This window comes from Rhinopithecus bieti, unplaced genomic scaffold (assembly GCF_001698545.2).
Source record: "Rhinopithecus bieti isolate Rb0 unplaced genomic scaffold, ASM169854v2 scaffold_22040, whole genome shotgun sequence".
In the NCBI taxonomy this organism is placed as follows: domain Eukaryota; kingdom Metazoa; phylum Chordata; class Mammalia; order Primates; family Cercopithecidae; genus Rhinopithecus; species Rhinopithecus bieti.
In genome coordinates this window covers 2706270-2727025 of record NW_016811527.1, presented here as the reverse complement: position 1 = coordinate 2727025, position 20756 = coordinate 2706270, and the positions used below count along the sequence as shown (strand labels likewise).

Sequence of the window (20756 nt, the reverse complement as noted above, 5' to 3'; positions counted from 1 at the left end):
CCCAGGAGAAGATTGACACTTGGAAAAAGGAATGGTACTAGGGTGAATTTCTTTGTTTTATGACTAGCTCGAAGACAGGCACTGGATTGTACCATGCAGGGTGGCTAAAATTCAGATAGAAACTTTATGATATTTCTGGCTTAAAGAACCAGACTATGGAGTGAGTTTAATGCAGTCTCAGCAGCTGGAAAAGGATGTAGGAAATCTTAAAAGGAGTCAGAGAGAGGAAACCTCAAATTCTGTGTATAAACTTTAAGGAAAGCCAGGTTCTTTGTAGGAACATGAGAAAATCCAGAGCCTCTGCAGTAGATCATTCATTCAAATTGTCTAAGATACAATATAAAATTACTCAGTATACAAAGGAGCAGGAAAATGTGAACCATACTCAACAGAAAAGAGAATGAAGGGAGATCAACCCTGTGATTTCCCGTATGATGACTTAGGAAAAGATTTTAAAAGCAGCTATTATGGTGCTCTAGGACACAAAGGAAAACATGTTCATAATGAATGGACAGAAAACCTCAAAAGAGAAATAGGAACTACAAAAAAGAACCAAATAGAGATTATACAGTGTGAACCTATAGTGTCTGGATTAATATCTGAAACAATAAGAATGCGTTAGAAGTTGTGAGAGAAAATTACTATCCTCTTAGAAATTTCTCAAAAAAAGGATGAAATAGTGAGAGTTTATTCAAACAAATACAAAGTTCACTTTTAAGTGTGCCATCTAGCTTCATAAGGTATGTACTTCAGGAAGAAGCACACATAGACACACATATACATTTATTTATATATATTTAGACCCATATAAATATTTGTGTGTGTGTGTGTATGAATAATTTTGTATGGATTCTATATTCTCAATAAAATGTTTTTTAAAAACTATATGTTCATAGCAGAAGTTTAGCAGTGTTAATAGACTATGGTGCTGACAGAAAATGGCATTAGAGAAAAATAGTAACCGTATGCTCAAAGATGAAAAAGTTCCCAAAAGGAAATTAACTATAATCTTAAATATGAAGTATCTGTCCAGACAAGGACCCGTACTACACAGAAGAAAGTGCAGAGGGCCCATGACTGATGGAAAAGGGTAGGACCCACCCGAGTAATAGGGATCATGGCTGGGAAGGTAGTCCTGGATCTTCACCTGTCATAATGCACCCACTGGAGAGAAAAGCTCTAGTGGGACACTTCAGGGTGGAGCAGCCTCAGTTACCTGTTCTGTTTTAGAATCTTATGTCACTGTTTCCTTTTTTGGATCTCCAACCTTTTTAACAGCCAAAGGAGTCCACAGCCAGAATATTTTGAAATTCTTTACTCTCCTCCTTCCTGTCTCCTTTTTTTTTTTTTTTTTTTTTTTTTTTTTTTTTTTTTTTTTGACTCTCTATGGAAAGCTGGTTGAAGAATAAATTACATTATCTTTTAAGAACAGGGAGAAAGAGGAAGTAGCTTTTCCCCATCAGATTGTCAGAAGGCCCATGTATATCTTATCATCGAAGGGGAAGCTATGAAGATCAATTTATTTGTGAAAACAAAAATTGTAAGAAACTATTTGAATGATATAGACATGGGTATCAATTACCGTTCAGTATTAATTGCTGTTTATCAGGATTTTACAAAGTGGTTTTTAAAAAAATGTAATCCCATAGGATAAAATATTTGATTAATAATCAAATGTTCTGATTAGAAAGATTATTTTGATACAGTTTGAGTATTCCTCATTTGAAAATCTGACATCTGAAATGCTCTAAAGTCCGAACTTTTGAGTACCAACATGAGGCTCAAAGGAAATGCTTATTGGAGCATGTAAGATTTTAGATTTTTGGATTAGGGATGCTGAATGTAATGGAAATATTCTAATTTTTTGTAAATCCAAAATGTGAAACATCTCTAGTCCCAACCATTGCAGATAAGGGATGCTCAACCTGTAGATAACTCTTAACCTGAAAGGGCAAAATAGTAAGCACATTATGAAGACTAGCATGGCTAGAGACATGTTCACATTGGCTAATCTCTGAAATACTGGAGTTTTTACTGTTCCAAATGAGGGAACATATTTTCAATCACCTAATATAAAAATCCCAGTATTAGCATGGGATACATATATCAGAGATTTGGACATGAGACAAACTATCTCTACTCCTATTCCTAGGAATTTTTAAACTTTGTAACCCTCTCTATACAATGTATTTTATTTCTTATTTTTAACATTAATATACCTGCTCTGTCTTTGTTCATTTTCTATTTGACCATCAGCTGCTACAAATTTTCTTTCTCTGTTTGAATAGAAAATGCAGTATTTTTCCTTGTGCAAAGTTCTATGAGAGAAAAAAGGAAAATAAGTATTTTATTTTCATGCCTTTTTTCTGAATAAAGGTTTCTAGTTGGTAGATTTTAAATCAGAATTTGGAATTTATTACAAAATAAGAGTCTCTATCCATTGTATATTGTTTAATTTGCATGTTTTCCAAGGTCTTGGAAAATAAAGTGCTATTTGGTTTTCTTAATAATGTTTTCACTTTAATTTTCTTAGATAGGATTAAATTGCCTTGATAATAAATATTAAAAGTTTCCAGTTCATATTTGCCTGCTATCTCTCCTCTTAGAGTTACAGTGGCAGTAAAATGAATGAAAGAATGAATTAAAGTGAAATGAATTATTTTTTACTTATCTAACATATACTATGATTCACTCTGTATAAAATTGCCAGTGGATAGTTCCAGGACTGTGCTACTTAGGGTTTTATAGAGCTGAGTCAGCTGAACTGAATTAATGATTGATTTCTAAAAGCTTCCCTTAAGTAAACTTAATCTATTTTGCCTTTTATATCCTAGGTGCCCAAACCAGTAGATTATTCTTGCCAACCCTGGTAAGTATTAAAAATGTTTATGTAGCTAGGTTGAAATACCATACCCTTAGCTCCAGGATGCCTTAAATGTGGGGATAGTAAACCATATTCCATTTCCATTTGTCTCGGCTAAAGGTGTTTTCAGATGTAACAAAACACCATAATGAATTCATGTATTGCTGACCTTTCCATATCTTTATCTGAGAGGGAGGTGTGTGTGCATGCATGAGCACCCAGTGCCCTTGACAGATAAAGTTGATACCAGCCACAGAAAGGAATGGAACATATGCATATGTATCTTATATTTTATGTATTTAATAAAGCAGAGAGAAAAATATGGTTTCATTTTCTAAAACTAAAAATTAGCTCAAAAGGGACAGCAGTAGATTTTTTTAAAAATTGTTATAGTTTTAGAGATGGGGTCTTGCTCTGTCGCCTAGGATGGAATGCAGTGATGCCATCATAACCCACTGCAGCCTTGAATTCCTGAGCCCAAGTGATCCTCCAAAGTGCTGGGATTACAGGTGTGAGCCACTGCTTGTGGCCGACACTAATAGCTTCTAAAAATAAAATTTACAACATATAACGTGGCAGCAACAAAATATATCATAAAGATAGGGGTACCCTTACCACTTGGCAGCTGGCAGTATCATTAACAAAACCTAGGAAGTGTCGTGGATAGTAATTATTATTTGCTAGCTATCTCCAACTATTAAAAAATATATTTAGGATTTAGTATAGTTATGGTTATCATAACTAATATATACTATTTGTTATATGCTTTGTACCGTACATGTTTTGTTTTATTTCTTCAACATTTATATAAGAAAAATGATGGTGACTGTTGTTATTTTTATGGGTGGAGAAACAAAGAAACAGAACGTGCAGCTAGTGAGTGGTAACGCCAGAATTCCAAGTTATGCCATCTGTACATTGCTATACTGCCCCCAAAATACAGAATGTGAGCACATTATTCAATTCTATTTGTTTTCCTGAATTTTGCATTTGACTCCTCTTAAAAGACTGAATCTATTTTATTTTCTTGATATTAAAATACATGCATAGAAACGAGAGATCAGAATACATATATAAATATAATATCCTGGGAATGTATAGTACTAGTTGGGTTTGCATGTTACCATGTGAGTTATCTGATGTTTTTTACATATTCTGATTATTTTCTGTTCTATAACAAAAGCATGGAAAATGCTGAGTTACTTTTCAAAGTGTAGGAATCCATTGTGCAATGTATGGGATTCTCCTCGGGCCCTCCTACACCTCCCCTTCTCTGGAAGTCACTCTGTCTTCTGTAGTTACTGTCTACCCTTCCTGATATCCCTCCCTGCGCCTCAGCAATGAGCTTGCTGAAGAAATTGCAGCAGGTTTGTGATAGAACTGGGAATGTGCTTCATTTTTACCTGATTGAAGACAATTTGAAGTCATTAGTGTCTGTGGAATTTTAAACTATAGTCCTGAAAGAAATTAAATTTGGAGACTAGAGCTGATAGCATTGACAATCAAACTGAAAAACATCAGGAACTGTTAAAAATCTTGAAAGTGTGATGATTAGGTTTCTTCTGTTATACCATTTTTCATGTAACTGGCATTATAGTTACAAAGGTAATGATTTGAGAGATGAAATACTAATACCTCAAACTGCATGGGTTTTATGAAATAAACATATTAGGTACCTGAGAACCATTCAGGGCACCCGAGGGTAGGCTTTGTACCCTTAGTTTTAAAATGTACCCTTGCCAATATGTAAAATCCTACTGAAAATATGACAAGTTAGAATAATATTATTCTTATAAAAGCAAGATGTTCAGGCAAAGGGAGAGCCTTGAAAATAGCAAGAAATAAGGATGTAGTAGAATTTTAAAATTACTTTTCTTTTTTTCTTGAGCAACCTGGACAATCTATTTAAACTAAGCAGGCAGTTTGATGTGAAATGTCTTCTGCTAGGGAACAAAATGATCAACTACCCCAGAAAATAGAACCTTCAATTTTACAAATACTAAACTATTTAGAGAAAATTACTTTGCATGATGGCATGGTAGTTCTCAAGTCACTGAGAAGTTAAGTATCACCAACTATATTATCTACTCATTGTTTCTACATTTAAAAGTAAGCTGTTTGCACAAGGTAAATTTTGTCTCTTGCATACAGAATGAAATAAAATAGAAAATTAAGATGATTATCTTCAATAATCTATGTTTGGGGGTATTAAAAGACAGAAATGAGATTTGGGACTACAAACTGGGGAACTGTCCTAAAATCTGTATGCAGAACAAGAGATAGATGTCAGGGTCCCTGCCTTTTCCCATAGTAGTCCGAACAAATTGCCCTTTCCTGCAGCAGTAGGAGACACTGGAGTTAGAAGCTATATTATGTGGAAAAGGTGAACCATATAGGGCCTAGATTTGGAAAGATCAAGCCTAGCAGAGACTGGGGAGATGCCATAGTGAAAACAGAGGGCTGTGTATACTGAGTGATGATGCTCTCCAGTTCTCTTGTGTAGCTCAGTTTTAGCACTGTGACAGCTGGGTCCCATATACACATACTACTCTGTCTTGGTATTCAGACAGGAATTTGGAAGATTTTTGGCCAAAGAAACGAAATAGAGTTAAAAATCTAAAATCCAGACCTTTGGGTGTTTCCCAGCTCGGTCTTCAGGTTCTTGTCAAATGATCAGATTCAACTGGGCGTAGTGGCTCGTACCTGTAATCTCTGCACTTTGGAAGGCCAAGGCAGGCAGATCATGAGGTCAGGAGTTCGAGACCAGCCTGGCCAACATAGTGAAACCCCATCTCTACTAAAAATACAAAAAATTAGCCGGACATGGTGGTGGGTGCCTGTAATCCTAGCTACTCAGGAGGCTGAGGCAGGAGAATCACTTGAACCCCAGAGATGGAGGTTGCAGGCAGCCGAGATCACGCCACTGCACACCAGCCCGGGTGACAGTGTGAGATTTCATCTCAAAAAAAAAAAAAAAAAAAAAAAAAAAAAACAGACTCCTACCCAGTGGACCTACTTTGGTGCTCACACACACAGAGCTTCCAGTCAATTGTGTATGCATCCCTCTTAAGTAGGAACAAACAACAAAAAGTAACCATACATTTGAGGAAACCCTTGAACTGAAAAAAAAAAAAAGAAAGAGAAACTTGAAAATAGATATTAGAGCGAACAGACAACTTAAAAAAAAACTTTTATTTACATCTTCAAAATTAAGAGAAAACCTAAGTTCAGTGGATGTAAGCTCAATGTTTTAGAAAACAAATCAAAAAGGAGCTCTTTGAATATTATAGAAGACTTGGAAAATAAAGTTGAGCAAATCTTCCAAAAAGTCGGAGATAGATAATAGAGGAGAAGCGATGTGGAAACTAGGCTATTGATCCAGGGCATACAGCATTCAAGTAGTAGAAATTCCAGAAAGAGAAAACCAAGGACAGCAAGTATCAAAGAAATGATACAGACATTTCTCAGAACCAAAGGATATGTGGCTCCAAATTGAAGATACTTCTGAAAGGCCAGGACAATATAAAATAAATTTAAAAACACACATTTTCATGAAATTTTGCAGTATAGAGAATACAGAAAGAATTTGAAGGTTTCTAGGAGAAAAAAATCAGGTCACATACAAAGAATTAGAAATGGGATTGAATGGAAATTAGAAGACAATGAATCAATGTATTAATATTTGAGAGCCAAAATAATTTCTCACCTAGAATTATTTACCCAATAGCCAAACTATGAATATTTCAATAATATTCATAGCCAAACTATGCATTACTAGGTAAAATAAAATATTTTCATAGATGTGGGACTTTAGAATATTACACACTGTGTATGTTTAGAAAAAGCTGAAGGGTGAGCTAATCAAGGAAGGGGGAGATATAGTAGCCAGGAAAGGGGAGCAAAGAGAAGTCCCAGGACTACAGTAATTCAACAGGCTTAGTAGATCAAGCAGTATCAATTAGAAGAGTGTGGAGGGCTCAGAAGAAAAGGCTCCAGAGAAAATTAACAGGTAGATTATGTGATTGTCTTAATTCAGTTAATGCAGCTATAGGTTGAATATCCCCTATTCAAAATGCTTGGGACCAGAAGTGTTTTGAATTTCAGATTTTTTCAGATTTGGGAATATTTGCATAAACATCATGAGCTATATTCAGGATGGGACCCAAGTGTAAACACAAAATTTATTTATGTTTTATATATATCTTATACACAAAGCCTGAAGGTAATTTTATATAATATTTTAAATTTTGTGCATGAAACAAAGTTTCAACTGCATTTTGATTACAACGTAAATTTCAACATGGGTTTTAAGGGGACATTCAAACCATAGCAATGGTGTTGAAAAATGTGTTATTGGGAGGTATATTTGGAAGGAATCTGTGATAGAGACAAAGAACTTGAACAAACAAAAACATAAGCAATTTTATTTTGGAGAGCAGATATTCTTTGAATGAACACCATGCCAAAACTGGGCCAGCTGACAGCTTGGCTTTGTAGAGGTTACAGAAAGACAAGAGTGAGGAACCGCACTGTAAAGGAGTGAGCACAGGTGGTAGAAAGAAGATGATTTTTCTTCCTTATGTCTAAAATTGATAAGAAATTATCATATAATTGTTCAGAAATACACAAGTAGAAATGAAAAATAGGTACAGTGTTTGAAATGGGACTTGGAGTAGAATGCTGGTCTGTTGGAATACTGCTGCTTTTTCGTTATTATAATGTGAATGGACTTTTAAAACTACTTTAATGCATAGCTTTGATAAAAATGCATACACTGAATACTAATTGTGATAAGTGTCATGAAAATAGGGATACTGTAATGAGAATAATGGAGTAGGTAGTACAAGATGCAGGACAACATTCTTTAGATGGTATGGTCAGAGAAGACCCCTCTAAACTTTAGCAATGAGAAGGAATATTGTCTTGATAGAGCATGAGTGTTTCCAGACAAGAGTGCAGTCTGTGAGAAGACTTTAAGCTCAAAAGGAGCTCGAGAAACTCCTGGATCTGAAAGAAGGCTGGAGACTAGTGATGAAGGCAGATATAAGAGATAAAGTTGAAGAGAAGTAGGCATGAATGAGTCAGATTATTACCAGGTCCTAGTAGTTCATGAGTTGTTACAACTTTTCTTTTAATGCCCTTAATTCCTGCATAAAATGCCCTTAATTCCTCTTTTATACTAGAGGGAAACCTAACATGTCCTCCATCAACACACTTTTATTGAATGCCTGCCATGTGCATTTTAAATGAATATTAAGTTTGCATTGGAGGTGAATGTTTATACTGAGTTACATGAGAGTCTATATGTGAACCAGAGGATTTTCAGGTATATTAATTATTGACTAGCTTTGAAAGAGAACCAATGTAAACAGAATTTTTCTTTTAAGTTCTATTGACTAAAATCTCTGATGTATCTTGCCAGGAGATTTTACACCTATATATGATTTGAGGGGTCATTAAAGATTATTTTAAGATTGAATTTGGGCCTTTTGTTTTTATAGTTATTATGAAGCTTCTGTATGCTTAAGGCCAGCAAAATCTAGGGAGATTGAATTCTGGTTTTGAAAAATATCTACCTTTTAAAACTAAATTTTACTCATTATAACTAATTGCTTGAGAAAATTTGTTATCAAAATTGTGGACTATATGAATTAATCTCATATCAAAAAATAGTTATTTAAAATAACATTACTAGAATTTTTTTTAAAAAGATACTTAAAGGAGATTTCATTTCATAGTATATATAGAAAAGCTAACATAAGTGTGTCCGTGTATGTTATACAGGGCCGTCTCTCCCTACAAGTCTTTTTCCTTCCTGTCCTTAAGCTCCCACAACTGTGTTTTTACCCAATACCCACTGACTCCTCTTTGTCCCATTTGTTTACTAGGTGCTTAGAGGGTGTTAGGCACTGTTCATTTTGCTGTTGTTAGCTTTGTAGAGCATTTGTGTTTGGACGTATTAAAGGACCTTTTACTGATTTTATTTTCTTAAGCAATGTAATTAGTACAGAATTACCAACAGCTCAGCTCTGCCACTAAATTAAATATTGAGAGATACTTACTTTTAGCCTCTGTTCTCTTCCAGGTATATTATCCAAATTTTCTGTGTCATTGTGTTTTACAGGTATGCTGGAGCAATGGAAAGATTGCAAGCAGAGACTGAACTTATTAACAGGGTAAATAGTACTTACCTTGTGAGGCACAGGACCAAAGAGTCAGGAGAATATGCAATTAGCATTAAGTAAGTAGGACAAGTACTTTTACAGAAATAGATTTCCTGTTTTCATAATTGCATAGACCATCTGACATGTATAACACTGAAGTTGAAAACTAAAGTTCTAATTGCAGAAGAAATAATGCATCTATCCAGACAGTTCATTAATACTTGAAAATATCTTTGAAAACAGTAAAAGTGTTATAGGCTGCTAATTGGCATATTAGATTTCTTTCATAATATTGTGTTTTGGTGGTTTGATGTGTGTATATTTCTAGTAAATACTAACAGTATAAATTTCTAGATTTTTGTCTTATTTTTCTACATTCTCAAATTGAACTTACTAAATAAATTGCACATAATGAATAGTCAAATCCAACCTCCCTTCTCACTTCAAATATTGGTTATATCCTCAACCAATCCAGTAAATATATTTTGTTAATTAGCTGTCACCAGTGTATTGGCATAGGTATATATTTTGTCTGCAGAATTAATTCCTATAATGTTATTGGGGCATGCCCTCTGGTAATTATTGATTTCTACTGATTAAAAACACATTTATATTCATAAGTTATTCATTGCCCACAGGTACAATAATGAAGCAAAGCACATCAAAATTTTAACAAGAGATGGCTTTTTTCACATTGCAGAAAATAGAAAATTTAAAAGTTTAATGGTAAGCATTGATTATTTCTTTTCAATCTGGGATCCTTATTTTTCTTTTGTTAGAAAGGTCATTTTAATTCTATAGTTTCTTGGAAATTTTGCTCACTGAAAAGTTAAAGAGAATCGTATTCTAATTTTGCAACAAAATCCTGAAAATTCTAATTTAAAAATCTCTAAGTTTTATATTGCTCAAATCATATTCTTCATTGTAAATTGTTTGCAGGTTTTAGATACAGTTTTGGTTTGTGTTTAAATGACACAGCAGATTTTTAATATAACTTTCTTTCCTCTTTTTTCTTCCTTTGCCTCTGTGTCCTGATTCAGGCAGAGGACAGTATTTTAAATTATAACACAAAAAGTTGTAATTAGTAAAATATGTCTAACATTTGGGTCCATTTTTTATAAAATGCGATGTAAAGTCAAATTGAAAAGATTTTTATATTTTCTGCTATTTTAAGTGATCTCTACTGTGGTTCTCATTCATTACCTTGGATAATTATGCATTAACAAGGTAACATTTTTGCCACTTAACAGTTGATATTTCATAGGAATTGTGTATTTAAATGGAAATAGTATAATTGTCAAATCACATCAAATGAATAAGGATTATTCCCACAGTTTTAAAAAAATACAACTGATTCATACTTTTGTTAGCATATAAGAATATTTTGTGTATGTTATTTAAACAATGTGTATATGTCATCATGTATGCATTGCTAACAGTAAACTCTCTAAGTTCACATTTCCTTAAGTGGTCTCAAGTATGTTTCTCAAGTTTGGTAGTTTCTTGAGATAATGAAGAGTTTGGATATAGGACATAAGATGCATTTGTACTGCTAAGTACCTTGAGTAACATTGGGAAGGACCACTCATTGACTGAACCATCAATCAAATGATACATACTGCATCCTTCCAGAAAACATCTCAAAGCACTTTACAGATGTTAACATTAAAGTTAAACTGAGTGTAATGGAGCCTTACAAAGTAGGCCAGCTTGAATACCTTATCCAAAAATTTAGAGCTGCTTCAAGGCAGGTGTCAGTGTTTTAAAGAAATAGAAACATCTTGAGTTGAAAGAAAAATAAAATCTCTATGGATGTAAAGATCATTCCCAGTTCAAAAGCTAAGGATGGGCAGCAAGGTCGTATCCTGGAAAGTGTAAACTCTGTCAAATTTGTAACCAAGATCTAGGCATCCTCCCTGCTGGAAGTAACTTACATTCTGTTGAAACAAGCAGGCTGAGCACAGAGAGAATTGGACCAGAGGAGGTACCTCATAAAATGAAAACTTGGAGGGAGGTGGCAAGTGGATGCACAAATAATGAATGACAGACACAGCTGAGACATGATAAAAGCATGCATAGGGGCTCTCCACATCTCTGCAAGACACACCAGCTTGAGCTTTCACCTGCAGAACTTCCTTGGATGGTAATGAGGCTGCTCCACAGTGCTGTAGTTACTATGGGACTTAAAAAACTGCTGCAGGGCCAAAGATAAATGCCAGCCTTGCAGACTTTGAAAGTAGCAAAAGTAACTCCCATCAGAGGAGACAAGCAAAGAAGATGAAAGGAATAGGCACTGAAAAGGGCCAATCAATTTAGCTTTGTGTCACCTGGGTTCAACTCAAGGAAGTTCTTCAGAAGCCAAGGTTAGATGTGAAAAGCCAGTAATACCAGTGACCTGGATTAGTAGACATAGATGCATGAGTTCCTATCTGCATGTAAAGCTGTGATTATAGTGAAAGCAATAGAGACCCAGCATTAAAAAAAAATTGTGTCAGAGAGCCTTAAAAGTTTCTACAATAATATTCTCTGGAAAAAGAACTAAAAGTACTTCTCACGGGACTAAAGTAAGCTTTTTGTATATGTTATGTATAAGATCTCAGCAATGCCACTATTAGAGACATGTGCATATGTGGTTTTTTCTCCATATCTGGGCATCTTTTGTAAGGAAGCACTAATAACAGCATGTTAAAGGGAAGGGACTAAGAATGTTAGCACAGCAAAATGAAACTAATAAACATTAGCAAAGGATGTAATTGTGGAAAGAAAAACAAGGAGCTAGAAAAAATCTCAGTATCAGAAAAGCACTTTTGTCAGGTTTAGCAAATAACTGTAAAAATTACTGAAGAGGCAGCTGAACTAATCTGAAGTTAGCCCTCCTTTTGGTTTCTGTTCATTTGTTGAGCAAATTTATATTGAGTCCTTACTATGTGAAATCACTTTCTGAAGAACTCAAAAGGACTCAACCTTTCTAAAAAGATGCTTTAAGAATCAGTAAGTATGTCTACACCAAGAACTTCACCATAGAGCACTCCTTGGAACCTAGGCTGGGAAATGCCACATGAATACTTGGTCAGAAGGAATGGCTCATGTTTTAGCAACCTGAACTTCTGGAAGGAGGTAGAAGATGATTAATTGGTGTGAAGGCTTCTCAAAATCAAGATCATACTAACTTCAAAGAGTTACCCTTTACCATGTTGGAGTTAAACACATTTCCCTATTATAAGTAAGGAGTGATCTGTGGAGTTGTTTCTTAAGAATAGTTCAATATCCTCTTATTATTGTTATTAGTATACTCTTGTATCTGTGAAACACAACAGGGCCTGGAATTAAATTTAAATCTGGAAAGCGTGTAAAACATAAGTAAACTCCAGAGCTTCTTTTACATTAACTGGTTTCTCAATGAGAAGGTTGACGTTAGGTGGTTATGACCTAACCTTTTTCCCTTGAGTTTCACTAGCTTGGTTAATCAGAATCTTTGTTTTTCTTAGTCATTAAATGCAAATCCTAAATGAATTTCTGTATCCAGATTACAAGGCATTAATTTTGTTCTAATTTTCATGTATGCCAGACAGTCCATGTCCAAATGCTGTTTATAAACCATCTCCATTGCCTGTTTCCTTGGTAATTGGAATGACTGGCTCTCACTCATTATTTTTAAGAGACTTGAATTGTTGACACTGCTGTGTCAGTGTGAGATAAGGAAAGCTTAGCGATTTCTTTTGTTTAGAGTCTTCTTATTTACTTGTTGTACCTGAAGGTCAATGACTGTTAAAGCAGGGGTGGATTAGACTAAAATACAGAAAGCATAAAGGCAAATTGGAAAAGATCCATAGTGATACTATTTAATTCTACCCAGTTAGAAACATGTAGGAAGATTTACCCTCATACGACTGTAAAAATGGAACTAAAATATCTTCCATGCTTAGTGAAGTGATAAAGAGTGTTTTGCATTTTACTAAGCCGCATGACCCTAGGCCTTGGAAAACTCATTTTTTCTTCCATAAAATTTGGGGGTGGGTGAGTATTAAATAATCACCAAATCCTTTTTCAGTATAATAATTCTATGGTTTCTAGCCAAATTCACATAAATTGTAATTCATAGCAAAAATCATAAAATTCATATTACCTATAACAAAATTATGTTGAAGTTCAAAGCTATAGCTTATAATTCCTTTCAAGTTTGTTTTCACATTTGCTAAAGAAAATAACACATTTTACTCAATTTAAGTAATAAGACTAGGAGAAAACTCTTCGGTATCATTTGTACCAGTGACATTATGTGTGTGTGTGTGTGTGTGTGTGTGTGTGTGTGTGTGTGTGTGTATTTCTTCCAGAGACCTCACACAATTTTGCTTCATATTTTTAAAAAAATAAATAGAAATATTGGTCACTAAGTAGAATTTAATTCTATGCCTTGTCTGTGCAAAACATGTTAAAATTCACCAAAATACAAATGCATATTCTGATAATTGAAACCATTTTGAAGATACAAATTTCTACAGGGTCTTTTGTTTCTTTTTCTCTTTTATTTTAAAGGTCAGTCTGATTACAAATTTCTTGCTTCAACAAGGACCCACATTATCTGGCCCAAGGAAAAAAGGAAGAAATACATGTTTTTCAAGTTATAGATATAATATTTGCAAGACCCTAACATCTTAAGTCTTAAGAAAATAAAGTACCTAGTACATCATGAACACATAGCAAAAACTACTTCACTTTTGCCTCCCTGTTTTTTTTATGTGTGTTTTTTGGTGTTTTGTTTTGTTTTGTTTTGAGACAGAGTTTCATTCTTGTTGCCCAGGCTGGAGTACAGTGGCAAGGTCTCAGCTCACTGCAACCTTCACTTCCTGGGTTCAAGGGGTTCTCCTGCCTCAGCCTCCCAAGTAGCTGGGATCACAGGCACCTGCCATCACACCTGGCTAACTTCTTTGTATTTTTAGTAGAGACAGGGTTTCACCATGTTGGCCAGGTTGGTCTTGAACTCCTGACCTCAGGTGATCCACCTGCCTCAGCCTCTCAAAGTGCTGGAATTACAGGCACAAGCCACCATGCCCAGCCCTTGTTTTTGTATTTACATTTGGTAGGCACTATTTGCTAGTAGTATGATATAGTTAAGAGCACAAACTTGGGAGAAAGACGCTAGCTGTGTGACTTTGCGTAAGTTCACTTACCTCACTGAGATTTGAGCTTCAATGGGAATAAGGTCCATTTGATAATGTTCTTGAGTGAAGGTTATAAGAAACTATGTAAAGGGCCTGGCACATGGGATAATGTGGTTGCTGTTATGATTTTTCACATGTATTAGGTACTTTATATGTTCTTTGTTGTCATCTGTGAAATGGTTTATTAGCCCCATTTTGTAGGCGCGATTGAAAAATCGCCATTTGCCTTATCCAGTGCTTTAGCCAAACTGTGCTGCTTTTAGCGTGTGAAAGGTGATTTTGTTTATCACCTTTGTGTCTGTTTCCAGCCTGCCTGCTCTACCTAAAATGATCTTTCCCCGGTTCCTGGCTATTGTAATTTTGCTAGTTCTTCAGTTTAAGCCAAGCTACATGTATTACAAAACTTTCCGTCATCCTTCTCATTGGATACACAAAACCAAGTTCTCTCTCCTGCCTTTGAACTTTCCCTTCCCTTGATGAGAACTCCTCAAGGGCAGGAGGCTTAGCTTTGTAATCTCTGTGACCCCTGAAGCTCCTGGTACAGTGCATTCCACAACACAAGTTTTGTCTTAAATAATAAATCATCGATGATTCTCTTTTCTTCTTTCAGCTGATTTTGGACTCATTGATTTGTTTGGGGAACTTTGAACATAACCACTGAACACAGATATTAAGTTGATGGCAGTGGGATTTTTAAAAGAATTGAGTGGTTTTTTTTTTTTCTCTTTTTTATTTTAAACAAGTGCTCCAATAAAAGCATTGAATAATTAACTTAAAAGTGATTTTCTTTTATTTTCATTTCAGATATTTATAAAAAATTTTTATATCTACAGTACTCATTTGATGATAAGATACATTTTTATTGTGAATTATTATTCAGTTTCAGTTTACAGTAGAGAGATTCAGATTTCTGCAGAATCTATGAAACCAACCTGTGAAATTTTCTGAAACCATAATTTGAAGGATGGCATGTGGTTATTACATTAGGCTTAGATGTATTTAAGACAAATTATTTATAAGAGAAAATTGGAAAGAATTACATTGACTTCTGTGAGTAGCAGATAAGCGGAGCTATGATGGGTACTATACTTCATCAGAAACTAAAAACAATGTCAAGTACCATTTGTGCTTTATCAAGTTTTGTTTACCATGAAAAAGTGTTAAGTTTGTTCTTCTGCCATTTTGAAAGAAAGTAAGTGCAGGAAACTAGAAATTGCTATATATTCAGCAAGCAGCTGTTCCTTTTATTTTGGTTTAGAAAGGCAAGTATTTCATAAATAAGAACAATAATTACCACTCTGAAACTGAGATTTAGTATGGTTTCTTTTCATTTTCTACATCTGACTGAAGACTAACAGGATGTTCTCCATCTGTGAATAACAACAGGGGGTAACTCATATTATTAATGGCCTGAGTAACAAGGACAGCTATTAGGTAGGTGTCATGTACATCCAGACAACAGGGAGAGATTATCATTTACTTAATCTTCCATATACATGTGGAAAATTTAGCATTAAATTGGTCATCCTTATATTGTATTTATGTGCTGAGGAGTTCATGTGTTTGAGAACAAAAGTATCTTTATCAAAAATATGTTTGCTTCTTTTTTCCAAAGGAACTTGTGGAGTACTACAAGCATCATTCTCTCAAGGAAGGGTTCAGAACCTTAGATACAACTCTGCAGTTTCCATACAAGGAGCCAGAACATTCAACTGGACAGAGGGTTAATAGAGCAGGCAACAGCTGTGAGTATTATAATTGAGAATACAATTTACTGTCACGTAAAAATTAGATGCACAATAACATTAAACATCTTCATTCCAAAGTTTAACATGTAACCAATGGATGTGCTAATGCATGAGCAAGGACTTTTCTTCTGGAGTTCAGTAGAGTCAGATGGACGAACAGGCTTGTGAACACATCTAATTATAGATCTTTATGGCAAATTAAAATTATGTTTATGTTCAAAATCCATCAGAAATGTAAAAGATATGCTAATATTTACATTTTATACTTTTCATTGACTTTAATATTAACTAAACTCTTTTTAACTTACATGTAATGTGTGTGGTCATAATTCTGTTTGAGTAATAGTATTTAAGCAGGGCTGGTACACAGCTCTCCAGTTCGCCTAGTATCTCAAATCTGCTTATGGTATATTTCAGTGACTACTTTCAGAATTTTGATATTACTAATGTGTTTTTTTGGATGCTAGTATTTCTAAAACCATACATTAGCCACTTTCTTTCAGACTGAGCCCTGTGCCACAACTAATCACAAAAGATTAGCATGCAAACAAAAACATGTTATGGTTGGACTGTGAGTCTAAGTTGAAAACCTTTTTTCTCATCGTTTAATGTTACGTAATCTTCCTGGAGATAGATATAGCATGTAACAAAAAAAAAAAAATTGAAAAATGTCATCAAGAAGGTGTGATTTTATTCTCTTAATTTGATATCATTTTATTTTTTTAAATAAGTGTTTTGGGGAAGAAATGAATACAATTTCATTACTCTTAGAATCTTTAGCCTAAGCAAAACTAGGATATCTAGAGGTATTTGAAAACAGAATTTGCATCAGTGTAACATAACTTAATATTTTTCCCTAAAAGCAGAAACTAAAAAGGGAACAGGTAATGCTCTGGGTTTCAACAACATCAGTAAAGTTTTATACTTTTCAATTTAAGTAAACAAACAATCTGTCACATCAACTGACATGTTTTTTATTCAAGTAATTTAATAGATGTTCTCCTCACAGTGATCAATGGTGTATGCCTAAGCTCGTACAATGAAAGTAGAGTGAACTTTATGTTAAAACTTTAAACACCGATTACATTTTATCTTGTTATTTTGTAGCCCAAGATTACCTGATTATTTTAGATTCTCAAACAGGCATAATTTTTGCTCATTCAAAAGTGGAAGTTTTCTCTAAAAGCAATTTTCCTACAAATTTTTAAAACTCTGTTGAATCTATAATATTTCTCCCAGCATGAAACATGTAATTTTCAAAGCTCTGTTTCTTTGCCTTCCCAGCAGCAAGAGATAATGAAAGTTGCCAGGGAGTTTGGTTAGATGAAAAATCCTGTTTGAGTCGTTCACTTAGCTCTAGAGAACGTAGGAGGGAGAAGTGGGTAGACAGGGAGAACAGATGTCCCATGTTAGGTAGGAAGGTCACTGCCCCTCATATTTCACTCTGTGGTTCACTCCCAGCCAATTCCTTAGTGTTTAATACATGGAAGTACTCAGAGAATGTCGCCGGCAATGAATGAAGTTGCCTAACTTAAAATGTTGTCTCATGTTTAATGAAGTATTTAATGCTCAAACTTGTTTGATAACTAAGAAGGGAATGACAGGGCATTTTAAGCATAGGCAGTAGAATGTCTTTGAATATCCATGCTAGCCCCAGATAAATTTTTCAACTAATAAAGTCATGAGTTCAAACTTCCCTACCCAGTCTTTTTAAGAAATTCTGACAACTTAAGCCACTAAAACTTTTTTTTGTAATTGTGAAGGGAAATCAAACAATTCATTTAAAATTTTATATTTGTTATAGTTTGGTTTCGTTCATCAATTATTCATTCGTTAAACAGATATATTAAACATCTAACACACTCAAGGCACTGTTCTGGTTCTGCGATATAGCAATTAAGAAGACGAAGTTCCTACCTTTATGGAGTTTACATTTTAATGGGGAGACTCAGGCAAGTCTGGCTTGGAGGAGTTTCATATTTTTATATAGAGTGGTCAGGGAAGATCTCCCTCATAAAGTGACTTAAAAGGAAAGAAACGTAGTGGGTTAGTAATGATTGCACTGTGGTTAACACTCCAAGATTAGTCATTCGTTACTGCAAAGAAGGATTACAATCTTAGATCAAATTTGTGATACCATCCCAATGATTGATTTACTTTATACTAACTTTGTATAAAATTAGAGGAAGACTAAGATGGTTCTGGGAACTAAATGAGGTGTTCTATATAAAGCACTTAGGATAGTGCTCTTACATGGTAAACAGTAAAAGTTACTACTGACTCTACAACTTCTACTTCCTTTACTACTGCTGCTACTTCTAACTCTTATTCTAACACAGCACTTTCCTATATTTCTAAGGCTTGAATACATTTACTAATTATGACTCATAGCAGTGTACATCTTTGCCTTTATGATATTTTAAATATAACTTGCTTATTTTTATACCAAGACTTGATAAAAGTTCACCCTTAAAGAAAGACTGCTTCTGTTTTTATGCATTTTATACATCCCAGGAAGTGACATGTTTGTATATAGAAAGATTGTGCAAGATGTCTTCATATTGCTTACTTTTGGTTCATAGCTTTAGGTATGCTGCTATCATCTAAAAATAACATTCACCAAGCAGTATTACCTTGGGATACTGGGTTGGACAGAAATGGCATCTCCATTACTTCTAAAAGGCCTTGGAGGATACAGAGCAGGCAAGGTAAAGCTTGGAACCATTCTGTGTTCTGAGTAGAGGTTGAGAATAGAACTTCAACTCCTGAAACCTGCTGTTTTTTATTCTTATTATTTTTAAATAATCTAGTCACCTTGGAAAAGAAAGCCCCAGGACACTGTAGAGGCCACTTACTTTTGGGCTACTCTAGGTTAGAATGTCCTTAGAATGTTTACCAATTATTTTTTCAAGTATGTACAATGTGATAAGATTATGACAGGACTATCTTATGCAAGTGCAAAATAACATTTAAAAAGATGCTGATTAGAATTAAGCAAGTGTCCAAAGTATTGGGCAAGGAGCATAACATTTTAAAGTTAGGAGCCCATCGTAGGCCATCTCTCAGCCTGTCTCCCAGAGAGATGGGATTTTATCTTTGTCTTTGGAATGACTTAAGAACATTTCTAACTGAGAAGAAAAGAGAGAAAGAAAAAGAACAAAGGGGGAACTCAGGCATAGCAGGGAGCTATTGGGCTTCCCCTAGAAACTTCAGTGACTCCGTGAAAGTTGTTCTGTAGATCTTTGTAAAAATCCCATTGTTTTCCAAAATGGTCATCTCAAACCTGCCTTAGATTGCTTTAGGTTTACCTGTAGGGCTTGCATATTTGTAGGGCATTAAATTGACTTTTGCCTTTCTTGCTCTACAATGAACACTTAATTATTTTCAGGTCTGCCAGAGTAGCTGTCTGACCTTAGGCAAGTCACTTAGCCTGTCTGGGCCTTAGCTTTCTCATCTCATGAATGAGGAATGAGATTAGAGATTTTATAATGTTCTTTTAAAAATAGCATCTTAGGTTTTTTCCTTTGTGTGCATGAGAGAAGCAGGTAAGGTAATGTTAGCAGATTGATGCATCAGGAAAAGTTGTATGATTAGCTATTTGTGACCCATAAGCGGAACTTAAATATTTTGCCTAGTTTTTATTTGTAGAGAATTTGTTGGGCCGCAGAGTAGAGTTGGGTAATTTTTTTAAATGGCTGTCGCTGTATTTATATAATATCCAAGTGTCTTCTGTAAGAACTTATTAATTACAAAAGAGTAATAGTAATAACCAAGTGATCAAAGTTAACGTCACTAATAATGGGACAAATACATATCATGTACCTCCTAATATAATGCTCCCAGTAGGACACGCCAACACTTTGGTGGTATTATTGTCCCCAAAAAGCGTAAGTGGAATCTAATCCTGAGGAAACGTCAGACAATTCCAAACTAAAAGACATTCTGCAAAATAATTGGTCTATATTTTTAAAATTTCAATGTCATTAAAGAAAAAGAAAGTCTGAGGAACTGTTTCAGATTAAAGGAGACCAACAGATATGACAACTACATACAACATGTGGTTTGGACTGAATCCTAGAACAGGGGTTGAGAAGATACATATATATATATATACACACACACGTGTGTGTATATATATGTGTGTGTGTATAGTAACATATATTTTGTATATGTTATAAAATGTGTATATATGTTGCTATAAAAGATGTGATACAATTGGCAAATTTTGAATAAATTCTCTTAAGAAATAGTAGCACATCAAAGCAATTTTCCGCTTTTGATAATTGTACTGTGGTTATACAAGAGAGGAGAATATCTCTGTTTTTAGGGAACGTGTGCTGAGTATTTAGCAATAAGGGGCATTATGTCTGCAATTTATTCTCAAGTGGCTCAGGAAAAATACATAGATTGATAAAGCAAACATCATAAATTGTTAACATTTGGGGAGTCTGAATGAAAAATATGTGGGAATTCCTTTTGTTATCCTTGCTACTTTAAGTCTGAAATATTTCAGAATAGAAGTTTTCAGTTGTGGAGATGATCCCGTTTGCTGGCTGTATCTGAAGAATTGGGGGATAGTGATCAAAAGACTTCTATGTCTTTTGCCTGCTTCAGACATAGAAGGGTCTGGTCTGTTAATTTCAGGACATGTGGAACACTAGCCTATACTGAACAGATCATATTTGTTTTTTTTTTTGTTTTTTTTTGTTTTTTATTATTATACTTTAAGTTCTAGGGTACATGTGCATAACGTGCAGGTTTGTTACATATGTATATTTGTGCCATGTTGGTGTGCTGCACCCATCAATTCGTCAGCACC

General features: G+C 34.6%; 1 protein-coding gene across 1 annotated transcript in view; it reads left to right on the top strand.

Annotated features, from left to right (window-relative positions):
- The window catches only part of VAV3 (vav guanine nucleotide exchange factor 3), a 140735-nt gene that overhangs the window by 100839 nt on the left and 19140 nt on the right, over positions 1–20756 (top strand). The window contains exons 7-10 of the mRNA XM_017893971.1: positions 2835–2869; positions 8988–9104; positions 9666–9753; positions 15805–15934. Coding sequence (XP_017749460.1) covers positions 2835–2869; positions 8988–9104; positions 9666–9753; positions 15805–15934 — 370 coding nt within the window. The remainder of the gene's footprint in view (positions 1–2834; positions 2870–8987; positions 9105–9665; positions 9754–15804; positions 15935–20756) is intronic.